Here is a 23,831-nt window from a genome sequence, read left to right as displayed (position 1 = left end):
GTTTTGCAAGATGGATTCCATTTCCATTTTCCAGAAACTAAGAAAAATATTGTATGTCACTATTCAATATGTCAATATGTTCCCATACAAGATAAGAAAGCACTCAATCAGTATTGGTATTTCTTTATGTCAATGTAATTGACATGTTGAAATTTCCACCTTAATCCAGAACTTGTGCTGAATTCCAAATGAAACATTTTGGAGCGTCCTGGTGGCTTAGTGGTCTGAGGTGCAAACTACACTGAACAAAAATATAAACGCAACACTTCTGTTTTTGCTCCCATTTTTCATTAGTTGAAATAAAAGATCTAAGACTTTTTCTATGCACACAAAAGGCTTATTTCTCTCAAATTTTGTTCACAAATTTGTTTAAATCCGTGTTAGTGAGCACTTCTCCTTTGCCAAGATAATCCATCCACCTGACAGGTGTGGCATATCAAGATGCTGATTAAACAGCATGATTATTGCACAGGTGTGCCTTGGGCTGGTCACAGTAAAAGGCCACTCTAAAATGTGCAGTTTTATCTTGAAAAAAGACATTTATTAGGCACTGAACTATGGATCTCGCATGACTAGGGCTACAGATATGCATTTTTTGAAAACCGGTCAGTATCTGGTGTGACCACCATTTGCCTCATGCAGTGCGACACATCTCCTTCACATAGAGTTGATCAGGTTGTTGATTGTGGCCTGTGGAGTGTCGGTCCACTCCTCTTCAGTGGCGGTGAGAAGTTGCTGGATATCGGCAGGAAGTGGAACACGCTGTCGTACACGCCGATCCAGAGCATCCCAAACATGCTCAATGGGTGACATGTCTGGTGAGTATGCAGGCCGTGCAAAAACTGGGATGTTTTCAGCTTCCAGGAATTGTGTACAAATCCTTGCAACATGGGGCCGTGTATTATCATGCTGCAACATGAGGTGATGGCGGTGGATGAATGGAACGACAATGGGCCTCAGGATCTCGTCACGGTATCTCTGTGCATTCAAATTGCCATCAATAAAATGCACCTGTGTTCGTTGTCTGTAGCTTATGCCTGCCCATACCATAACCCCACCGCCACCATGGGGCACTCTGTTCACAACGTTGACATCAGCAAACCGCTCACCCACACGACGCCATACACACTGTCTGCCATCGGTACCATGAAAACCGGGATTCATCTGTGAAGAGAACACTTCTCCAAAGTGCCAGACGCCATCAAAGGTGAGCATTTGCCCACTCAAGTCGGTTACGACGACGAACTGCAGTCAGGTCAAGACCCTGGTGAGGACGACGAGCACGCAGATGAGCTTCCCTGAGACGGTTTCTGACAGTTTGTGCAGAAATTCTTTTTGTTGCATCAATTCTCTGTTGCATCAGCTGTCCGGGTGGCTGGTCTCAGACGATCTCGCAGGTGAAGAAGCAGGATGTGGAGGTCCTGGGCTGGCGTGGTTACACGTGGTCTGCGGTTGTGAGGTCGGTTGGATGTACTGCCAAATTCTCGGAAACGACATTGGAGACGGCTTATGGTAGTGAAATGAACATTCAATTAACAGGCAACAGCTCTGGTGGACATTCCTGCAGTCAGCATGCCAATTGCACGCTCCCTCAAAACTTTCGACATCTGTGGCATTGTGTTGTGTGATAAAACTGCACATTTTAGAGTGGCCTTTTATTGTGACCAGCCCAAGGCACACCTGTGCAATAATCATGCCGTTTAATCAGCATCTTGATATGCCACACCTGTCAGGTGGATGGATTATCTTGGTAAAGGAGAAGTGCTCATTAACACGGATTTAAACAAATTTGTGAACAAAATTTGAGAGAAATAAGCCTTTTGTGTGCATAGAAAAAGTCTTAGATCTTTTATTTCAACTCATGAAAAATGGGAGCAAAAACAAAAGTGTTGCGTTTATATTTTTGTTCAGTATACGTAACCACATCCCGAATTCGAAACCAGCATAGGACCTTTTGCCGCATACCATCCCCCTCTCTCTACCCTAGTCTTTCCTGTCTCTCTCCACTTCCAACTTATTAAATGTCCAAAAGAAAAATTAATTCCAGATGAATCTGCACCAGGCTGCTGAAATTGAGAAGGGATTTTGGAAATCACTTTGATAGTTTGGCATGCTATTTTAAAATGATGGCCCATATACAGAGCAAAGGTGATCAATGATCCTCTCTTTTAACCCAAATAACAAAGTTAGATACAATCCATGACCGCCTTGTTCAAAACTAGATGTCATATAGTTTCCTGCAATTGAACGCAGACAAATCTGAGGTTATTTTTATTGGTCCTGATGCTGCTAGAGATCAAATTACAAAGCATCTTGGTTCACTGTCCCTGAAGGTCACCCCAAACTGCAGAACTCTAGGTGTCATCTTTGACAACAATCTCAGTTTAGATAAACATGTTAAGACAGTTGTGCAGTCCTGCTTTCTAAAACTCAGGAGGCTTTCTAAAATTAGCTCATTTTTATCATTTAAGAATCCTGAAACTGTTATTCATGCTTTCATCACCTCTCGTCTTGACGACTGTAACTCCCTGTCCGCCAGTCTGAGCCAGCAGAGTCTTGATAGATTACAGCGACTCCAAAATGCTGCAGCCAGACTCCTCACACCGACCAAGAAGAGAGAACACATCACTCCCATCATGGCTTCCCTCCATTGGCTTCCCGTTCAGTTTAGGATTGATTTTAAGATTTTATTGATCACCTTTAAGGCTCATGTTGGGCTAGCACCTGGTGACATTGCTGACCTTTTAACCCCATATGAGCCTGAGCGCAGCCTCAGATCGGCCAGTAGAGCTTTTTTGGTCGTTCCAAAATCCAGGCTGAAAACCAAGGGTGAGCAGGCGTTCTCCGTCAGTTAGCCAGAACCCCCAGACTCTGGAACGACCTGCCTGAGGAGATCAGGCGAGCCAACTCCTTGTCCTCCTTTAAATCTCTCTTAAAAACACACTTTAGACTTGCTTTTACATAACTTGTGTTTTGGGAACGTTGCTTATTTATCATCATTTTCTGTTGGCCGAGATTTAAAATTGTGTTTTCAGGCACTAATAGTTGCCTCTCAATGCAGTTTGGCATCACATAATTTTGGCAGTTTTTTCATTTTTTCTGCACAGATTGGTTAATCTCCTCCCATCAGGTAGAAGATACAGGAGCATTAAGTGTAGAACATTTCGCTTCAGGGATAGCACCTACCTCAAAGCCATCAGGCATCTGAACTTGCACTGATTATCTCTAAATGCACGTAACCTAGCACTTTAACACGGTATGCACTTTACTATGTGCTGGATAACGTGCTGTTTTCTGGGTATTGTGCTGTAAATGTAAATTCTGTGTGTTGTATATTGCTGTTTACTGTTTTACTGTGTGTATATTGTGTGCTGCTATTGCATTGTTGTTGTAGGAGAGTGAACCAAGACAAATTCCTATCAACTATGTTGACATGGCAATAAAATTATTGAATCTTGAATCTTGATAAGAGGAGATTTTTCATGATTTTATGAAGAGGTTGAAAACATTCATGTGGTCTTAAATGATGACTGCTAATCAGTGTAAGCTGTTGAAGAGGAGTAAGGCAAGGGCGGCAGGTTCAAATTAGCCTACATATAGAAAATACTGCAGTATAAAAGCCCTTCAGGCTAGTTATAAACCCTTTTAGCTTATGGCTGCTCAGGTGATCAGTGTTAGCAATGCTCCTTTAGCATGCCGTCCCTGCACCCTCCCTGTGCATGTCTATGGAGCGGTTATTTAAACATTAGTCCTGCTCACTAGTGATGGGTTGGTTAATGGTTGAGCCTTTGCTTTGGTTCTCCTTATATTTGCGGGTTCATTTCTAATTCTAAGGACCGCACTTGTTCTTTCGCTGCCATGGTGGTAGAGCCATGTCAGTAGATCAGGGTTATGTGTGTGTATTAGTATGTGTGTTTATGTGTGTAGGTATCTGAATACATGTTTGAGAATGTGTATTAGTGTGTGTATTGTGTGTGTACCTGAACATCTCAGCTGGGTTTAGAGCAGCCAGCCAATAGCTGTAGGAGTCTGTATAGTAGTTGCAGGTTCCTCTGCCGTGACACTCAATGAAGGGAATTTTCCTGAAGTTTTCCAGGCAGGATCCGGGTGAGGCCAGCGGCTGACCTGACCCCTCTGCTCCCACTCCTGTTTCCTGGAAACACACAAATATCTGGAGTCAAAGGAAAACCTTCACTTGAAGATGAAAAGAAGCTTTTAAAACATCCACAATAAGGTTCAGCCCCTCTCTTCACCCGAGTAGTAGAACATTTGGCCTCAGGTCTGCTGAAACAACTACAGATGATCATCAACCTTGATGGAGATGATCATCTTGATGGAGCCTTCTCCAGCACCTCATCTAATGTCTCCAAGAAGGTTGGATGCTCCAAACTGCTGTTATGTGTGTTCAAACAACAAGAGTTTTCCTCTCTACAACTAGTAGTCATATTGAGGCGACCCTGTCATCCACAGGGACAAACTCCAACTGTGCAGCAGCCATTTCGTTGCCCCTCCGTGACCCCTTGTGGGTGGTCAGCCAGCCTATGGGGGTCACCTGGAAACCAGTTAGTCGGCTGTGAGCACCGTGCCCAGGCCTGGCTCTGGGACTGGGCCTCAGAATCTCTGTTCCAGGTGAGGCTCTCTCGGCTCTTTTTGAGATTGATATAGAAGTCTTCTTGAATTGCTGTTCGTCTGTCCTCTCATCTGAGGCCACTTTGTCTTGGGTGTCCTTATTGGAGCACAATGCTCCTTACAACATAGCAATTCTGGGAAAGTGGTTGTTTCATCTGACCTGAGGCCATATGTTTTGGACAAATGATGGGCTGGGCTGTCAACTGGTCACCATCTGGTGGTGAGTTGGATGGCAGGAGAGGCTGCTGGACAGACCTTGTAAACTCAAGCGTTTAGTGAGGGTTTGCTGAACGCCTGGTGGAAGACTGTCTGGAATTATTTTAACTTGTACCTCTGAATGAGCTTCTCCTGTATCCTGGAGGAGGTTAGGGACATGGAGTCAGAATGGACTCTGTTCAAAACCTCTGTCGTCGAAGCAGCTGCTAGGAGCTGTGGCCAGAAGGCTGTCGGTGCAAACCAAGAACCGGCTGGTGGACACCAGGAGTGAGGGAGGCTGTCCAGCTGAAGAAGGAGGCCTTCCAGGCCTGATAGGCATAGAGGACTCTGGACTCAGCAGAGACGTACTGACAGGCAAGGCAAGGCTGCTCTAATTACAGTGAAAGCCTGGATGTGGGAGGAGTTTGGAGAGGCTATGGAGGAGGACTTTTCTCCTTTCATTGCTCAGGCTGTTCTCAGCAGGGGGGGAAACATTGACATTGACTGGAAGTTGGGAGGACTTTGAGGAACTCCTACAACTGACAGACTGGCCCAATCCCAACGTCCCCCCTATGGACTGAGCCCTGAGCCCTCACGGTCTTAATTGACGTCACCTGTGAGCAGCTGTAGAACCTGAGTGTGAGGGCTCATGAGGGCTTGAAATGGTATAGGAGGAATGGGACAGCACTTTGTGGCATCACGTGTTGCCTTGATGACGTCAGACGTTACTATCTCCCGTTAATTAATCAATTCTACTCTTTGTTTGCGTTTTTGTCTAAACAGCATTATTAAGCTAAAATGAAAAAAATGTTGATGAATAATGTTAAATAGGCCTAGGTATATGTTTTGCAACATTGCAACGTTTATACTGTGATAATGGATATAGAAAATACTCTTCATTCTGCATTCTGCACTACATCATTACAATATGTAAATATGTAAAAAAAAAAAAAAAAAAAAGATAAAAAAGAAACAGTAGGAGGTACGTTGAAAGCAAACGGTACTTTTAGCTTAATGAGCACAAATAAGCACATAAAGGCTTTATTACATGCTGCTTATATTAGCAGCATCTAACATCCTTCTTAAACATTTAGGAAAACTTAACTTTCTTTTTTCTCAAATGAGCTGTTTATTCTGTTTTAATGTTGCAATCTTTTAACTGTATCTTGCATGTAGTTTCACCCTTTCATTCCTGTTTCTCTCTAAGTTCTTGTTAATTGTTTTTTGTGATTATTTTTCCTTAATTATGTTTTTTTTTCTTTTGTATCGGGTGTATTGGCTGATATTTTCCACATACATGAATATTAACATCACAAACGCTATGAACTGTGGGTAATTCCCTCAAGCAAAGTCTACAGAAATGCGGACTTGCTGAAAGTCTGCATAAAGGGCTCATAAAGTCCGCCAGTGAGCCCTCGCACACTTACCGATTTCACAGTGGGACGTCCTGAAGCCTCGCAGACTTGTCGGGAACACGCGTCAAAGTCCGTGAGTCTGTGAGTGCGGACATTGGGATTGGGCCACTGTCCCTCTGTTCAGGAGGCAGAGCTGAAGAGTTCAGAGGTCACTGGGGAGGTTAGAAAGCGCCTCAGTGGTGAGGAACCTTTTGAGATGATGAAGGTTCTGGATGTTGTTGGGCTGTCATGGTTGATACGTTTCTTCAATATCCCGTGGATTTCAGGAACTGGGGTGGTGGTCCCCATCTTGAAAGAGTAATTCTGCACCCAGTCTTAGCTTCTCTATGCCTACTGTGAGTACTTTTGTGACGCCACAAAGTTGCGGGAGTCCGAACAGCTCGTTTAGAGGCTTGGTTTTCTAATATGGATTGTGTGGATTTAGTTGGCGACTGTGTGTTTTGATACTTTCACAATGTTCAGATAGCACATCCAACTCCTTTATAATCACAGAGGCAAGGGGAGTCCTGTTTTACACCATATGGGACCTTTAAATCAATGTTCAAGGTGGGTGTTAGAGGAGACAAGGATGCACCTTGTCCCCTCTCCTGTTTGAATCAGCCAGGCAATCAGGCGGTTAAATTACCAGCAGTTAAAACCAACCATCACCCAAATACTGGTAAATTACCAAATACCACCAGCCAAATACTGGTAAATTACAACCAGAAAAATGCTGATAAATTACTGCCAGCCAAATACTAGTAAATGCTGACAGACGTTAAGTTAGTCTACTCTAAAGGTAACCAATCATCATTTGAAACAGCTAGTTGGGAACAGGGGTCGTACCACACACCTGCCAGCCATGGCGGAGGTCCTCAGCTTGGTAAACAGCTGATTGTGTTTCTGTCCGTCTCAACAGAATTGAAAGACGGTTAATTTCTGTCTGTTTTTGACTGAACTGATCATTTCATCACTGATCCATCTGATTGATTCAGTGTTTAGATAATGTCAGCTTGTTAGCAAGCTAACCATAGTATCTGGTCAGCTAACCATCACTGTCTTGTTAAAGGTCCATATCATGTAAAGCAGGACTCCCATTGCTTCTGTGATGATAAAGGAGTTGGATGGTCTATCTAAACATGGTGAAAGTATCAAAACGCACGGTCACCAACTAAATCCATATTAGAAAAGCGAGCCTCTAAACGAGCCGTTTGGACTTCCGTAACTTTGTGGCGTCACAAAGGTTCGCTCATTATCATTTTTGCAAGAAATAATAGACTAACAAAGTGTTTTTTTCAAAGCGGTCGAACGGTTGTCATTGTTTATTACCGGAGAGTTTTCCCTACCTGTAGCCGCCGGGCCGCGGTGTCTCACCGTTTCACTCTTGAAACGGATAGCCAATCGGAACAGAGGATCGTTAATATTAATGAGCCTTAAAGACTCGGCGACAGAAACAGCCTGTTCTTGGTAAGGCTCAGAGAGATGCTGGAAAATGAACGTGTCAAAATGGATTGAGAGTGTTTTTGGTTCATGACACCACACGCTTTGAATGGACCTCAAGACACAAAAGAAAACACTGGAAAGTGGAGAAAATGGGACCTTTAACACATCTGATTAGCACACTAGCTAACGTATCTAGTAGCAGCTAGCGTTAGCATGTTCACATTAACATCAGTGTGTTTGCTGGCTAGTTAGCTAGCTAACAGTTTGTTCAGGTTAACTGAGCTGACTCTTCTCAAGCTACAACTCAGAGTGTTTTGGAGTAGAGACTAGGGCTAAAGACAAGACAGTTTACTGTGTCACAGTAACCAAATCCACCTTATCACACTATTCACTTTTACTGAGAACGTTACTGAATGGATCTACAGCCACACCACAACAAGCTGCATCAGCTAGCTCTCTGGCTGGTAGTTTGTGATGTAACTGCAAAGCCTCTATGGAAGCGCTAACCTTAATATAGAACCTCCTTGTGCTAACCCCGGACGCCTTGCTCTACTGTATAACAGAAGGATGATTCCCACTCCATTCACTGATACTGACTTAAGGCAAATTTATGGTTTCTGCGGTGTGCCTGGTGTTCGCGGTGCGGAGGGTCTGTGCGGCGAGTGCGGAGCTCCGCAGGGGGTCTGCGGAGGGTCCGCACCGAGTTCCGCGATCCTCTCAAAAAATGAAACTCTGCGGAGGCCTCCGCAAACGCCGCAGTCAGTTCAGAGGCTATGATTGGTTAATGGGTGCTATGTTAGTTGGTTACCAGGGAAGTAGTCTAATCGAGCCAAGTGACCAGCAAAAATGGACAATCGGAGAAGATTCTGCGCTCTCCACGAACACCGCGCTGTTATCGCATTTACCATAAAATGCTGTGGCTCTGCGGAGAGAACGGTCTTGCCGTGAACACCGGGCACACCGCAGAAACCATAAATTTGCCTTTAGCGAGTACATGTAGCATTATGTGAGTGTATTCAGTGTGCATGTATTGTTATGTACTGTGTATAGAGTATATAGAGTATGTATAGATGTATTATTATGTTAGAGTATGTACTATGTACATGTATAGAGAGTATAGCATATGTATTGGCTCACCATGACAAAGGAGTATCCGGCCCAGAGTGAGCGCCACCCAGTGGGACAGACTGGAACTTCACTGGTCTGACTGTGGACCGCGATCACATTGGCCCTGGTCTCACATACAGCACACCTGCAACATGGAAAATACAATACAATATAATACAATAAATGTTAACATGCATGTAAATACATGTTAAAATACATGGAACATAAATAGTAACGTGTGCGTGCATTAGTGTGTGTAATAGTTTGTGTGTATATATTAGTGTGTTTTTGCGTGTATTAGAGTGTGTGTGTGTGTGTGTGTGTGTGTGTGTGTGTGTGCGTGCATACCGGCTGACATATCTCTCCAGTGAATCCCCGGAGATGAGGGCCATGTCGCTGGGCATTGATTGGTCGGTGGATAGCCAATAGGAGTAGTCGTTACGGGAGGCATAGCGACAGGTGCTGTCAGTGTTACAGAACAGGAAGGGCATGGTGGTAAAACGAGGTAGACAACTACCTAATGTACCTGGAGAGAGAGAGAGAGAGAGAGAGAGAGAGAGAGAGAGAGAGAGAGAGAGAGAGAGAGAGAGAGAGAGAGAGAGAGGTCAGGTCCTGTCTGTCTGTCAGTAGCTGTCTGTCTGTGTACCCAGGTCCTGTCTGTCTGTCAGTAGCTGTCCGTCTGTCAGTAGCGGCCTGTCTGTGTACCCAGGTCCTGTCTGTCTGTCAGTAGCTGCCTGTCTGTGTACCCAGGTCCTGTCTGTCTGTCAGTAGCTGCCTGTCTGTGTACCCAGGTCCTGTCTGTCTGTCAGTAGCTGTCTGTCTGTCAGTAGCTGCCTGTCTATGTACCCAAGTCCTGTCTGTCTGTCAGTAGCTGCCTGTCTGTGTACCCAGGTCCTGTCTGTCTGTCAGTAGCTGCCTGTCTGTGTACCCAGGTCCTGTCCGTGCGCTCTGTTGTTGCCATTGATGAAGAGCAGTGAGTATCCGCAGTACACCAGGCTGGACCCCAGGGGGCAGTCTGGGACCTTCTGTCTCTGGCTGTGTCTGGTGAACAGGAAGCCGTCGGCGATGACGGGGTAGGGCCCTGGGGCCCCTGCAGGGCCCTTAGTGCCCGTGGCACCCCGCTCTCCCTGAATCCCTGGGAACAGAGGGAATTTACAGTATGTGGTACTTCACAGTGTGTAGAAGTTTAGTAATTTAGTAGTATTTTTGTACCTTGTGGTCCAGGAAAGCCTCTGTCTCCCTTTTCCCCCTCGAGTCCAGGAAAACCGACTGGTCCATCAGCACCGAGGCTTCCTCTGGTCCCCCGGCGACCTGCAGCAATACAACCAGTACTGCATCTAACTACATACAGACCAGTACTGCATCTAACTTTACATACAGACCAGCAGCAATACAACTAGTACTGCATCTAACTTTACATACAGACCAGTACTGCATCTAACTTTACATACAGACCAGCAGCAATACAACTAGTACTACATCTAACTTTACATACAGACCAGTACTGCATCTAACTTTACATACAGACCAGCAGCAATACAACCAGTACTGCATCTAACTACATACAGACCAGTACTGCATCTAACTTTACATACAGACCAGCAGCAATACAACCAGTACTGCATCTAACTTTACATACAGACCAGCAGCAATACAACTAGTACTGCATCTAACTTTACATACAGACCAGTACTGCATCTAACTTTACATACAGACCAGCAGCAATACAACCAGTACTGCATCTAACTACATACAGACCAGTACTGCATCTAACTTTACATACAGACCAGCAGCAATACAACCAGTACTGCATCTAACTTTACATACAGACCAGCAGCAATACAACTAGTACTGCATCTAACTTTACATACAGACCAGTACTGCATCTAACTTTACATACAGACCAGTACTGCATCTAACTTTACATACAGACCAGCAGCAATACAACTAGTACTGCATCTAACTTTACATACAGACCAGTACTGCATCTAACTTTACATACAGACCAGCAGCAATACAACCAGTACTGCATCTAACTTTACATACAGACCAGCAGCAATACAACTAGTACTGCATCTAACTTTACATACAGACCAGTACTGCATCTAACTACATACAGACCAGTACTGCATCTAACTTTACATACAGACCAGCAGCAATACAACTAGTACTGCATCTAACTTTACATACAGACCAGTACTGCATCTAACTTTACATACAGACCAGCAGCAATACAACTAGTACTGCATCTAACTTTACATACAGACCAGTACTGCATCTAACTTTACATACAGACCAGCAGCAATACAACCAGTACTGCATCTAACTACATACAGACCAGTACTGCATCTAACTTTACATACAGACCAGCAGCAATACAACCAGTACTGCATCTAACTTTACATACAGACCAGCAGCAATACAACTAGTACTGCATCTAACTTTACATACAGACCAGTACTGCATCTAACTTTACATACAGACCAGCAGCAATACAACCAGTACTGCATCTAACTACATACAGACCAGTACTGCATCTAACTTTACATACAGACCAGCAGCAATACAACCAGTACTGCATCTAACTTTACATACAGACCAGCAGCAATACAACTAGTACTGCATCTAACTTTACATACAGACCAGTACTGCATCTAACTTTACATACAGACCAGCAGCAATACAACTAGTACTGCATCTAACTTTACATACAGACCAGTAGTGCATCTAACTTTACATACAGACCAGTGCTGCATCTAACTTTACATACAGACCAGTACTGCATCTAACTTTACATACAGACCAGCAGCAATACAACTAGTACTGCATCTAACTACATACAGACCAGTACTGGATCTAACTTTACATACAGACCAGCAGCAATACAACCAGTACTGGATCTAACTTTACATACAGACCTGCAGCAATACAAGTAGTACTGCATCTAACTTTACATACAGACCAGTAGTGCATCTAACTTTACATACAGACCAGTACTGCATCTAACTTTACATACAGACCAGCAGCAATACAACTAGTACTGCATCTAACTTTACATACAGACCAGTACTGCATCTAACTTTACATACAGACCAGTACTGCATCTAACTTTACATACAGACCAGCAGCAATACAACTAGTACTGCATCTAACTTTACATACAGACCAGTACTGCATCTAACAACATACAGACCAGTACTGCATCTAACTTTACATACAGACCAGCAGCAATACAACCAGTACTGGATCTAACTTTACATACAGACCAGCAGCAATATAACTAGTACTGCATCTAACTTTACATACTGAGCAGTACTGCATCTAACTTTACATACAGACCAGCAGCAATACAACCAGTACTGCATCTAACTTTACATACAGACCAGCAGCAATACAACCAGTACTGGATCTAACTTTACATACAGACCAGCAGCAATACAACCAGTACTGGATCTAACTTTACATACAGACCTGCAGCAATACAAGTAGTACTGCATCTAACTTTACATACAGACCAGTACTGCATCTCACTTTACATACAGACCAGTACTGCATCTCACTTTACATACAGACCTGCAGCAATACAACTAGTACTGCAAGTAACTTTACATACAGACCTGCAACAACATACAATGCAGTACTGCGTTGTATTGCTTCAAGTCTGTATGTATATAACTTTACATACAGACCTGCAGCAATACAACCAGTACTGCATCTCACTTTACATATATGCAGCAGTCCACGTGACTTTACAGGCGGTAGGCTCCGATCTACTGCATCTAATTTTACAAACATGTCTGCACCTTCAGGTCCACGTCTCCCCAAGGCCCCGGGGGGCCCCATGTCTCCTTTGGGCCCCAGACATCCAGCTGAACCTTTGTCTCCTGGCAGCAGCACCACCTCCGTGACGGTGTCCTCACCCCTCGGCCCTGCAGGACGTAGTATGTAGCAATACTTCTTACTGTCACCAGCAGTATGTTGTAATACTTTTTACTGTCACCAGCAGTATGTAGTAATACTTTTTACTGTCACCAACAGTATGTAGTAATACTTCTTACTGTCACCAACAGTATGTAGTAATACTTCTTACTGTCACCAGCAGTATGTAGTAATACTTCTTACTGTCACCAACAGTATTTAGTAGCAGTTGCTACTACTACCAGTAGCAGTATACTGTAATACCAGTAATATTATTTTATCGTACCAGTTGCAGTAATCAGTAGTACCAGTAACAGTATTCAGTATCAGTAGCAGTATTCTGGTTGTGTTTTTTATGATCATTCTGACTGATTGGACAGTTCCCTGTCCAGAGTGTGATTTCATTGAGATGTCATTGTGCTACCTTGCATCCCATCAGGTCCCGTGGGTCCAGGGAGGCCATTTTTAGCTGGTGGCCCAGCCTCCCCCTTCTGACCTGAACCACACACACACACACACACACACACACACAAACACACGCACACACACACACACACACACATATACAGACGCACACACAAACACACACACACACACACACACACACACACACAGAGAGTTTGAGCCTCTACAGTCTCTGCTGCTAACATGTTCTTCTAATGAATTAGTTTTTACATGCAGAGGTCGAATCTGACCTAGGATCAGTAGTTTAACTGTTTATCCTGGGTCTCACAGTGAAGAAGAGCTTCAAACAGCTTGGAATAACATTATTATTTCTGAATATCAGTTTGAGCCCAAATAAGAGAAATAATATCATCCTCAGCATGTGCACACATACACACACACACACACACACACACACACACACACACACACAGTCTAATTTATTGCTACATTGCATTTTAGAAAGTTCTGTCCTCTTTTATAGGGTAAATTGGTAATTAGGTAGGAAACTCAAATTAGATAAGTAATAACTGGGTAATAACTGACTGTACAATGATGATTACTCAGGGCTCATACAGATTAATGTTATTATATTTAATAACTGATACGGCTATATCAGAAGGTCCACAGATTATTACTATTACACCACTTTTAGTCTTGGTCTGGATTGAGATGGTTTGACTACAACACTGGTAGTTAATACTAGTGAGCAGAGGTTATGAGTACTTAACGTATTTAGCAATTCTGTGGTATTTAATACTAGTATTGGTTGGTAAGCAGTAAATAATAGTAGTTAGTACTAGTTAGTGAGTTGCGTTCTTACCGATAGGTCCCATGATGCCAATATCTCCCATCAGGCCTTTGGACCCCGGGGCCCCCGGCGGCCCGTCCTCGCCCTGACAGGAGGAGCAGCATTAGATCCACACACTGACAGCATTATCGTAAATTACTGTGAGATATTGTGAATTACTTCACTCCTCATCTGTTTGTTTCTTGTTTGTTAGGTTAGGGCTAGCTAACCACTGTCAGACCAAAGCTAACCAGCGACACTGATAATGATGACAGATACATTTGGATTGTGACATTACAAGCAATGGAAATTTGTCTTTGGCACAACACATCAGACTTTATACACATCAGATAAAATTCAATAAAATAAAAAGTAGAAAATGGAAATGCAGTTTATGAAGAGCATTGATTAGCTTCAGCTAGAAACCCCAACAGTGATTTTCTGCATTGTCCCTGATAAATAAACCAATAAATAAATACAAATGGAGTTCCATGGCAACCATGTTAATTATGGGATGTACTGACCGGCTGGCCAGGTGAGCCAACGTCGCCATGGTAACCAGGTGTTCCCTGGAGACCTGTGCCTCCTTTACTCCCCTTATCACCTTTAAAACCTGGACCTGGGGGGCCGGGAGGGCCGAGAGACCCCCGGGGTCCTTTAGAGAGAGAGAGAGAAAGAGAGAGAGAGACAGCGAGAGAGAGAAAGACAGAGAGAGAGAGAAAGAGAGAGAGAGAGAGAAAGAGAGAGAGAGAAAGAGAGAGAGACAGAGAGAGAGAGATATGTAAATGATGCTCTGATTGTTAGCTGTGTGTTTATATGTGTCCTATATCTTTGTGTTTGTATGTTTACATGTGTGCTTACATGCATGATTACATGTGTGTTTACAAGAGTGTCTCCCCACCTTTGGGTCCTTGCTCCCCAGCAGGTCCTCGCTCTCCTTTGGCTCCCTCGGTGCAAACTCCCTCTCTCCCCGGACGACCAGCAGGACCAGGTGCTCCTGCAGCTCCTGCAGGTCCTCGACCTCCTAGAGGACCAGGAGGACCTGGAGGACCACAGGGTCCAGGAGAACCCAGCTCCCCCTTCGACCCTGAGGGGGGGGGGGGGGGGGGGGTAAGTTTGGTAGTTTAGGGTGGGGGGGGGGGTCTAGCTGTGGTTCTGTGGGTCTAGTTGTGGTTCTGTGGGTCTAGTTGTGGTTCTGTGGTTCTAGCTGTTATTCTGTGGGTCTAGTTGTGGTTCTGTGGTTCTAGCTGTGATTCTGTGGGTCTAGTTGTGGTTTTGTTGTGTCTAGCTATGGTTCTGTTGTGTCTAGCTGTGGTTCTGTGGGTCTAGGTGTGGTTCTGTTGGGTCTAGCTGTGGTTCTGTTGGGTCTAGCTGTGGTTCTGTGGGTCTAGGTGTGGTTCTGTGGGTCTAGCTGTGGTTTAGTTGGGTCTAGTTGTGGTTCAGTTGGGTCTAGCTGTGGTTCAGTTGGGTCTAGTTGTGGTTCTGTTGGGTCTAGCTGTGATTTAGTTGGGTCTAGTTGTGGTTCAGTGGGTCTTTCTGTGGTTCTGTTGGGTCTAGCTGTAGTTCTCTGGGTCTAGCAGTGGTTCTGTTTTATCTAGTTGTGGTTCTGTTTGGTCTAGCTGCGGTTCAGTTGGGTCTAGTTGTGGTTCAGTTGGGCCTAGCTGTGGTTCTGTTGGGTCTAGTTGTGGTTCAGTTGGGTCTAGTTGTGGTTCAGTGGGTCTAGTTGTGGTTCTGTTGGGTCTAGCTGTGGTTTAGTTGGGTCTAGTTGTGGTTCAGTTGGGTCTAGCTGTGGCTCAGTGGGTCTATCTGTGGTTCGGTGGGTCTAGCTGTAGTTCTCTGGGTCTAGCAGTGGTTCTGTTGGATCTAGTTGTGGTTCTGTTTGGTCTAGCTGTGGTTCAGTTGGGTCTAGTTGTGGTTCAGTTGGGTCTAGCTGTGGTTCTGTTGGATCTAGTTGTGGTTCAGTTGGGTCTAGCTGTGGTTCAGTTGGGTCTAGTTGTGGTTCTGTTTGGTCTAGCTGTAGTTCTGTGGGTCTAGCTGTGGTTCTGTGGGTCTAGCTGTAGTTTAGTTGGGTCTAGTTGTGGTTCAGTTGGGTCTAGTTGTGGTTCAGTTGGGTCTAGCTGTGGTTCTGTTGGGTCTAGTTGTGGTTATTTGGGTCTCTGTGGTTCTCACTCACCGGTCATGCCCTTCTCTCCATCTGGTCCTGGAGGTCCAATTACAGGAGCTGGGGATACAGAACCAACCAATGACACAAAAAAACTCACTCTGATTGGCTGAAAGGACACACTGGTCTGGATTGGTCTGCTTACATTTAGAGCCAATTACAGGGAGCGAATCATATGTATATATGCTGCCAAATCAAATCACACTGCTGCCTGCTGGTGATCAAAGCATGCACCAGTTTTTCAGTGTCAGCTGGAGAAAGAAACAGCTTAAACTTTGCAATGTTTTTCAGGTGGTAAAACACAGTTTCAGTCCTTATGTGTTATTGATAACAACCAAATTCCTTGCCTGAGATTTAACATTTTGAGAGAAAATGGATTGAGTATTAAATCAGTTTGACCTCTGCTTTTATCTTGGTTGGGTTGGAGGACGTGATGCACCATCCACAGGTTGATATGACAGATTAACAGTGGAGCCTGAGGAGCTGAGATCATCTTGTGTAACAGATACAAAGCTGGGTGTCACCCGCATAGCAAAGGAAACTAATATCACGCTATCCAGTTATGTGTTACATGGTCAAACCTGAACCAGGTTATAAACATATAAACTAGTTAAAGGATAAGGCTGGTGTTTTTTAATGCATTTCTTATCGTCAACAAATCCTATGAAAATAACAACATCAACAATGTGTTTGCTCTCCTCCCGTTTCTTTCCCACTTCCCACGTTCCCTTTTTAGCTTTCAACCCGGAAGTCATTGGCTCCAATTGTAAGCTAAAAACCTTGAAATACAGCTCACAAATACATAGTTTACATTTTAAAAATTGCTAACTGTTACCATGAAAAGTCAGACTGTTGTAGTTATTACCAAATCAAATTCAAATGGGAACAAATTCTTCATTACGCCGGGGACTATTTTCTGTGCTACGGAACTACTTTCCTGAGATGGAAAATGTGTTTACGGCCGGCTTATTAAGTTGTTTGAGGAAAAAGTCGTCCGGCCCGGTGCATCGTGATGATGAAATATGCTGCAGAGCAGCAGCATGGCTCTGTGACGGGTTTTTAATAGTTTTTAATACAATAGAGTTCTATGGCTGCTGGGACATGAGGCTTCATTGGGCACCGGCTCCATGGACGAGACTTGTTAACAAAAAATCATTGCTGATTTTGTTATTTTCATAGGATTTGGTGACAGTAAAAAATGCATTAAAAAACACCAGCCTTATCCTTTAAGAACAGAATTCACCATGCATGTAAATTATTCACTCCACTATTGTATTTCCTTCGCCTCTCCTCTCCTCCCCTCCTACCTCCCATGTCTCCTTTCTCTCCAGGAGGTCCAGGTATCCCATCTTGTCCTTGGTTTCCTCTGAGGCCAGAAGGACCAGGATCTCCAGGAGCCCCCTTATTACCTGAAATGATATTTAATATTATAAAGGAATAAAACACGTAACGCTTTGTTCACATGACTCCTGATGACAGACTGGTTTCTGTAGATGACAGACCAGTACAGACTGGTTTCTATAGATGTTAAACCAGTACAGACTGGTTTCTATAGATGACAGACCAGTACAGCCTAGTTTCTATAGATGACAGACAAGTACAGACTGGTTTCTAGTTTCTATAAATGTTAAACCAGTACAGACTGGTTTCTATAGATGATAGACCAGTACAGACTGGTTTCTATAGATGATAGACCAGTACAGACTGGTTTCTATAGATGTTAAACCAGTACAGACTTTCTTCAGTCTCATGCAGGCTGGCTTTCTAATGGTAAGAATACTTAAAGTCCTGTAATTAAGTTTGTTCTATATTATTCAGTTGACTCTTTGAATTCACTCCAGTAAATATTAACTTAACTCTCAGTTACTCATTATTACTTACTTTTTATTGTTTATCCATATCATTGATCCTTGTTAAGTGCCTTTGATATTTATATCGAACACTTCGCTGCATCAAATCCATCATAATTCCAGTTCCCAAAAAAAACGAATATCTCCTGCCTAAACAACTACACACCGGTGGCACTAACCTCAGCGATAATTAAATAATTTGAGCGCCTGGCTCTTTTCCACCTTAAATCTGCCACTGATGCTGTCCTGGACTTCAGTTTGCATATCGTGCCAACAGGTCAGTGGTGATGCGGTCATGGCTCCCCACGACTCTCTGCAACATCTTGACTCCCCAGGTACGTACACCAGAATCCTCTTTGTGGACTTCAGTTCAGCATTCAATACAATAATCCCAGAATATCGCCTACAAAAACCACATGGACCTAGATTTTCCCACCTGCCTCTGGATCACTGACCTTCTCACTAATCAGGCTGTCACTCCCTCTGACCTTGAGCACAAGATGCATTCTTTTGTTTCTTTCGTTTGCAGATGGCACCACCCTGAGCGGCCTCATCTTGAATAGGGATGAGGCTCCATATCGGGGTGAGGATGAACGGCTGGTTGAGTGGTGCACAACCTTGAGCTCAATAGCTCAAAGACAGTGGAGATGGTTGTGGACTTTAGGAAAAAAGCCCCACCAATGAAACCCCTGATAATCAATGACACAACTGTCTGTACAGTAGAGTCATTTAAATTCCTTGGCACCACCGTCTCACGCACACCGACCGGGGAGCAGAATGTCTCATCGATCACCAGAAAAGCACAACAACACATGTTCTTTCTCCGTCAACTTAAAAAATTCCACATATAACAAGCAGTACTGGTCTAGTTCTACACTCTCACATCCTCCATAACTGTCTGGTTTGGCAACTCATCTGTCCACTCAAAAAATAAGCTGCAAAGGATAATCAGATCAGCAGAAAAGATGGTGCAGCTCAAACTTCCATCTGTCCAGGACCTGGATGTTTCCAGGGTGAAGAAGGAGGAAGCATCATCAGGACCACACTCACCTGGAAACCTGTTTCTGCTGCTGCCATCTGGAAAACACTACATGTGGAAAAGACTAATGTGGGAGCTCAAACTACTCTGCCTCTTTAATAAGGCATGCTCCTCTGTCACGCTGATTGGGAGCGGGTCTATGTATGGCTGTTGGAACTGGCACTCGGTAACTCACCTGACCTGGCTCCACCACTCACCATCGCGGTTGAGTGACCGAATCCTTGTATGCGTCCATGAAGAAACATGAGTAGCTTACTATTCCTACAAGATTGACCATCAGATTGGTTTACTATTCTGGCTGAAGATGATGCTGTGGATAAATGTAATATGATGAAGAGGATTTGGGAGTTATGGTGATAGTTCCAACAGCCCGGTGACTTCCCATTGTATAACTGGCAGCGGGAAAGCTGAGTGACATCACAAGTCTGAATTAATTACTAAGTAAGTAACATTTTATTTATGTAGCACTTTTTAAAAGTGCTGTACATAATAAAAACAAGATAAATACAAAAATAGGCCGACATGCACAAGAAACGTGAATGTGAGACAAGAAGCAAATATACTAACAAAACATCAGAGAAAGAAAGGCAATCAAACAAACATCTGAGAAAGGGCTAATTATAAAAAGGCTAACCTATAAAAATTAGTTTTAAGGCGTTGCTTAAAGCAATCAACAGATTGGGCTGATCTGATCGCTTGGGGGAGACTGGTCCAGAGAGAAGGGGCAAGACGGAGAAAGTGCGGCACCTTTGGTTTTAAAATTGGAGTGAAGAATGGATAAGAGGCCTTGGTCAGAAGATCTGAGAGACCGGGCGGTGTGTATGGGCTTAGCAGTTCAGTTATGTAGACCGGGGCTCGGCCATGAATAGCCTGATAAGTAATAAGGAGAATCTTGAAATCAATTCTGAATCTCACTGGTAACCAGTGAAGGGACGCAATAACTGGGGTGATGTGGGATCTACGGCTGGAGTTAGTTAAAAGCCTGGATGCTGCATTTTGGACAAGTTGGAGACGAGACAGAGCAGATTGACTGAGGCAGGTAAAAAGGACATTACAATAGTCAAGACCTGAGAAAATAAAATTAGGAATTAAAAGTTCCAGATCTTTGGCTGAGAGGATGGATCTGATTTTGGCAATTTGTCTTAGTTGAAGGAAGCAGGACTGAATAAGCTCGTTAACATGTTGGTCAAAGATAACTCAAGATTCTTAGAGGAGGTCTTTATATTAATGGCCAATACAGTGTTTGACTTCCCTTGTGAAATGATCGGGACCAATTACAGGGTCCTCAGTTATATCAGGGTTTAGTTTGAGGACGTTTTGGGACATCCAGTCCTGAATGGTGGTCTAACAGTTCTGGAGAAAGTCAAGGTTGTGTAGTTTGTTTGGCATGACAGATAAATACAGCTGGGTATCATCATAACAGTGGTATGAGATATCATCAAAATGACTGAGTAATTGACCCAAAGGTAACATGTATAGGGAGAATAAGATGGGTCAGAGGATTGGCCTCTGAGGAACTCCACACAGTAGAGGAGCGGGAGAGGACACACAACTGTCAATACATTAAACAGTCTGACAGGTAGGAGGAGAACCAAGACTGGGCAGCACCGGAGATACCAACCCAGTTACAGAGCCTATCAATAAGAACTGCATGATCAATGGTATCAAAGGCAGCAGTTAAATCAAGAAACACCAAAATAGAACATTCACCTTTATCAGCATGCATAAGAATATCATTTGTCACTCTTAGAAGTGCAGTTTCGGTGCTGTTTTAACCTGATTGAAATTTGTCAAAGATATTGTGGTCTTCGATCAGCTTGAGGAGCTGATCCGCAACAACTTTTTAGAGAATCTTAGAAATGTATGGCAGTTTGGATATGAGTCTGTAATTCTCTAACAAAGTTGGATTAAGGGTGGGTTTTTTCAGGAGGAGCTGGACACTTGCCTTGAAATAATCGGGAACACAGCCAGAAGAGAGAGACTTGTTAATTATGGAGGGAAGACAGGGGGCAATGACAGGCAGGACCTCCTTCAGGAATTTAGTTGGGATAACGTCAGCAGGACTAGAAGACGGCGCATGTGGGCTACTATAACAGATTTTTTTATCTAACAGAAGTTTTAACCGTACACTTAACCAGCTTATTCAATGAAACAGTGTTACACGGTGCCTAGTAGAGGATTGTAATTATTTCACCTGTGAGACATCCTCAGAGTAACATTTAGAACAAAATGTAACATTCCAATAACATTTTCAAATGGGTTTTTTTTCTCGCTGGTTAACTAACCACGTCCTTCAAGACACAATTAAGTAACATAGTCTTTTAGCCAAGTAGGCTGACGAGAGGTGCGTTTAGGCTTTGGTGAAAGAAGCAGTTCCAGGTCATTTTCGTGTCCATTGCCACTTTCTCCAGCCGTATCCACAGGGCCTGTGAATGTTGTGAGGTGGGATGCATTCCAAGTTTTCCCATCACTCAGAACATATGTGCTGGCACCCACTCTCTTCCACACTGTCACAGGATCAGTGAATTTCCTGTGGCCTTTTGGCACATGCAGTGGGTGGCTGAGGAGCGGTGGTGTTGAATTTGTCTTTCCTTCAGGAAGCAGCAAAGGCAGCTGAAGTGAACTGAGCCCCGTTATCAGTCACAATACTCAGTGGGTTGCCATGGCAACTGAAAACAGAGGACAGGAAGGCCGTCACATTGGCGATGGTCACAGCAGGTATGAAGGCTACCTCAGGCCATTTACTACAGTAATTAGTTAGTGTTATTGCATATCTGCAGTCCCATGATGCGGTCTCAAATGGACCCACCAAGTTTGCCATGGGCCATCCGGGAGAGGAACAGGCTGGAGTGGAGCAGGGTGTGGTTTAGCTGACTTGTCATTCAGCTGACATGGGTAGCAGGAACTGATGGCAGAGTGCACAAGTCCATCCATCTTTGGCCACCAATACAAATCACGGAGGCGTTGTTTGGTGCGAACAACACCCTGGTGACCTTCATGTGCAATGGAAACAAGGGCCGATCGGAGAGCAATTGGCACAATCAGGCGGCAGCCACGAAACACAACATTGTCATTAACAGACAGTTCCAAGCAGAGTCTGTAGTAGGGCAGCAAGTCCGGGTCCAGATGTTTAGGAGAGGAAGGCCAGCCACATGCAATCTGTGCACGCAGCTTAGACAGCTCTGGACAGTCAGCACAGGCTGTCTCATATTCAGCAAGAGGCAGCGAGCTGACAGCAGCGGAGATGAGGGTGACCACCGCAGGCTCGGCATCATCGGTAGAATCAGGGATGACAGGCAGGGGCAGGCGTGACAGACAGTCAGCTGGAGCATTCTGGGAGCCAGGACAATAGATGACATCGTAGTTGAAGGCGAGCAGGCGAGCCGACCATCTTGCGATATGCATACCTGCATGGCCAATACCTTTGGTGGACAACAGGGTGGTCAGCGCCTGGTGGTCTATTCTCAGAGTGAAGCGATAGCCCCACAGGTAGGTACGCCACTTTTCCACAGCCCACACACAGGCAAGGGCTTCCTTCTCTACAGTTGAGTACTTGCGCTCAGCAGCAGAGAGCATGCAAGATGCAAATGCCACCGTCTTTTCTGTGTTATCTGGGTGGATCTGTGAGTAAAGCAAAAGTATGGCTCCAAGGCCGTAATCTGAGGCATCTGTGGAGACAAAAAGTTGGCAAGGCAGGATTGAAGAGTGCAAGGGCAGGGCTCCCTACGATTTGTTGTTTCACCTGCTCGAAGCTTTCTTGAGCTCCAGCAGTCCATTCAAAAGCACTGTCAGGCTGTCTGATGCAAGCGCGCATTGGCTCGACGACTGTGGCATAGTTTGGCAGGAATTTTGAGTACCACAACAGCAGGCCAAGGAAGGAACGCAGCATCGCTGCATCTGCAGGGGCAGGAGCATTTGCGATGGCGTCGACATGTGCCTCATCAGGAAGGATGCCATCAGCAGCGACAGTGTGTCCCGAAAAGGAAAGGCTGGGTTTGTGAAACTGGCACTTGTCATGGTTCAGCTGCAGGCCAGCAGTTTCCAGACGAAGCAACACAAGCCTGTAGAGCCTTGTCATGGGCAGCCTGGTCAGACCCATAGATGATGATGTCGTTGAAGTAGTTCTGCACCCCTGGAATGTCGGCCAGGATGACAGACATCATCTTTTGGAAAGCAGCAGGTGCAGACGCCAACCCATAGGGCACACGGCAGAACCTGAACAGCCCGTCGTGATTGATGAAGGCTGTCAAGTCCCAGCTGTCTTCATGCAAGGGTACCTGGTAGTACACACTGGCCAGGTCTATAGTGCAAAAGACAGTTGCGCCCTTGAGAGTAGAGAGCAGTTCGTCCATGTGAAGCAGGGGAAAAGAATTCACAATTACTGCCTTGTTGGGCTCACGCAAATCCACACACATGCACATTTTTCCATTCTTCCAGCGAGTAACCACAATAGGTGAAACCCAGGCAGAGGCATCAATCCGCTCAATCACACCAGCTGCCAGCAGGTGATTCAGTTCCTCGGACACAGCGCGTCGGACAGAGAGGGGCAACCGGCGTAGCTTCTGGCGCACTGGTGTCACTCCAGCATTGACTGTGATGCGATGTGCAAAGTTCTTAGTACAGCCTATCGAGGAAGGAGGTGCAGAGGGTGTAGCAGCAGCACACAGCATCACTGGTTCAGAAGAAGGCGTGTCAGGAGGGTTGGCAGGAGGTACCACTGCATTGTTCTCTATGCGCACATGCAGTGCAGCCATCAAGTCTCTCCCCATAAGTGGGGTCCCCTTCTTCACAACAAACAGTGTGGCTGGTGCTGTACAGCCATACAGCGACACATTCACAGACAGGCACCCAAGCACAGGGA

General features: G+C 44.6%; 1 protein-coding gene across 1 annotated transcript in view; it reads right to left on the bottom strand.

Annotated features, from left to right (window-relative positions):
* Positions 1–23,831, bottom strand: part of col4a3 (collagen, type IV, alpha 3) — a 99,103-nt gene that overhangs the window by 6,339 nt on the left and 68,933 nt on the right. The window contains exons 40-51 of the mRNA XM_071898000.2: positions 17,389–17,490; positions 16,094–16,141; positions 14,822–15,007; positions 14,445–14,575; positions 13,954–14,026; positions 13,111–13,182; positions 12,572–12,697; positions 9,981–10,079; positions 9,697–9,903; positions 9,117–9,294; positions 8,799–8,913; positions 3,981–4,153 (exon numbers count right to left, since the gene is read on the bottom strand). Coding sequence (XP_071754101.2) covers positions 3,981–4,153; positions 8,799–8,913; positions 9,117–9,294; positions 9,697–9,903; positions 9,981–10,079; positions 12,572–12,697; positions 13,111–13,182; positions 13,954–14,026; positions 14,445–14,575; positions 14,822–15,007; positions 16,094–16,141; positions 17,389–17,490 — 1,510 coding nt within the window. The remainder of the gene's footprint in view (positions 1–3,980; positions 4,154–8,798; positions 8,914–9,116; positions 9,295–9,696; positions 9,904–9,980; positions 10,080–12,571; positions 12,698–13,110; positions 13,183–13,953; positions 14,027–14,444; positions 14,576–14,821; positions 15,008–16,093; positions 16,142–17,388; positions 17,491–23,831) is intronic.

The sequence above is a fragment of the Centroberyx gerrardi genome, chromosome 6 (genome assembly GCF_048128805.1).
Source record: "Centroberyx gerrardi isolate f3 chromosome 6, fCenGer3.hap1.cur.20231027, whole genome shotgun sequence".
Lineage (NCBI taxonomy): Eukaryota > Metazoa > Chordata > Actinopteri > Beryciformes > Berycidae > Centroberyx > Centroberyx gerrardi.
Note: the sequence above shows the minus strand (reverse complement) of the source record. Positions and strands in the feature narration are given on the sequence as shown.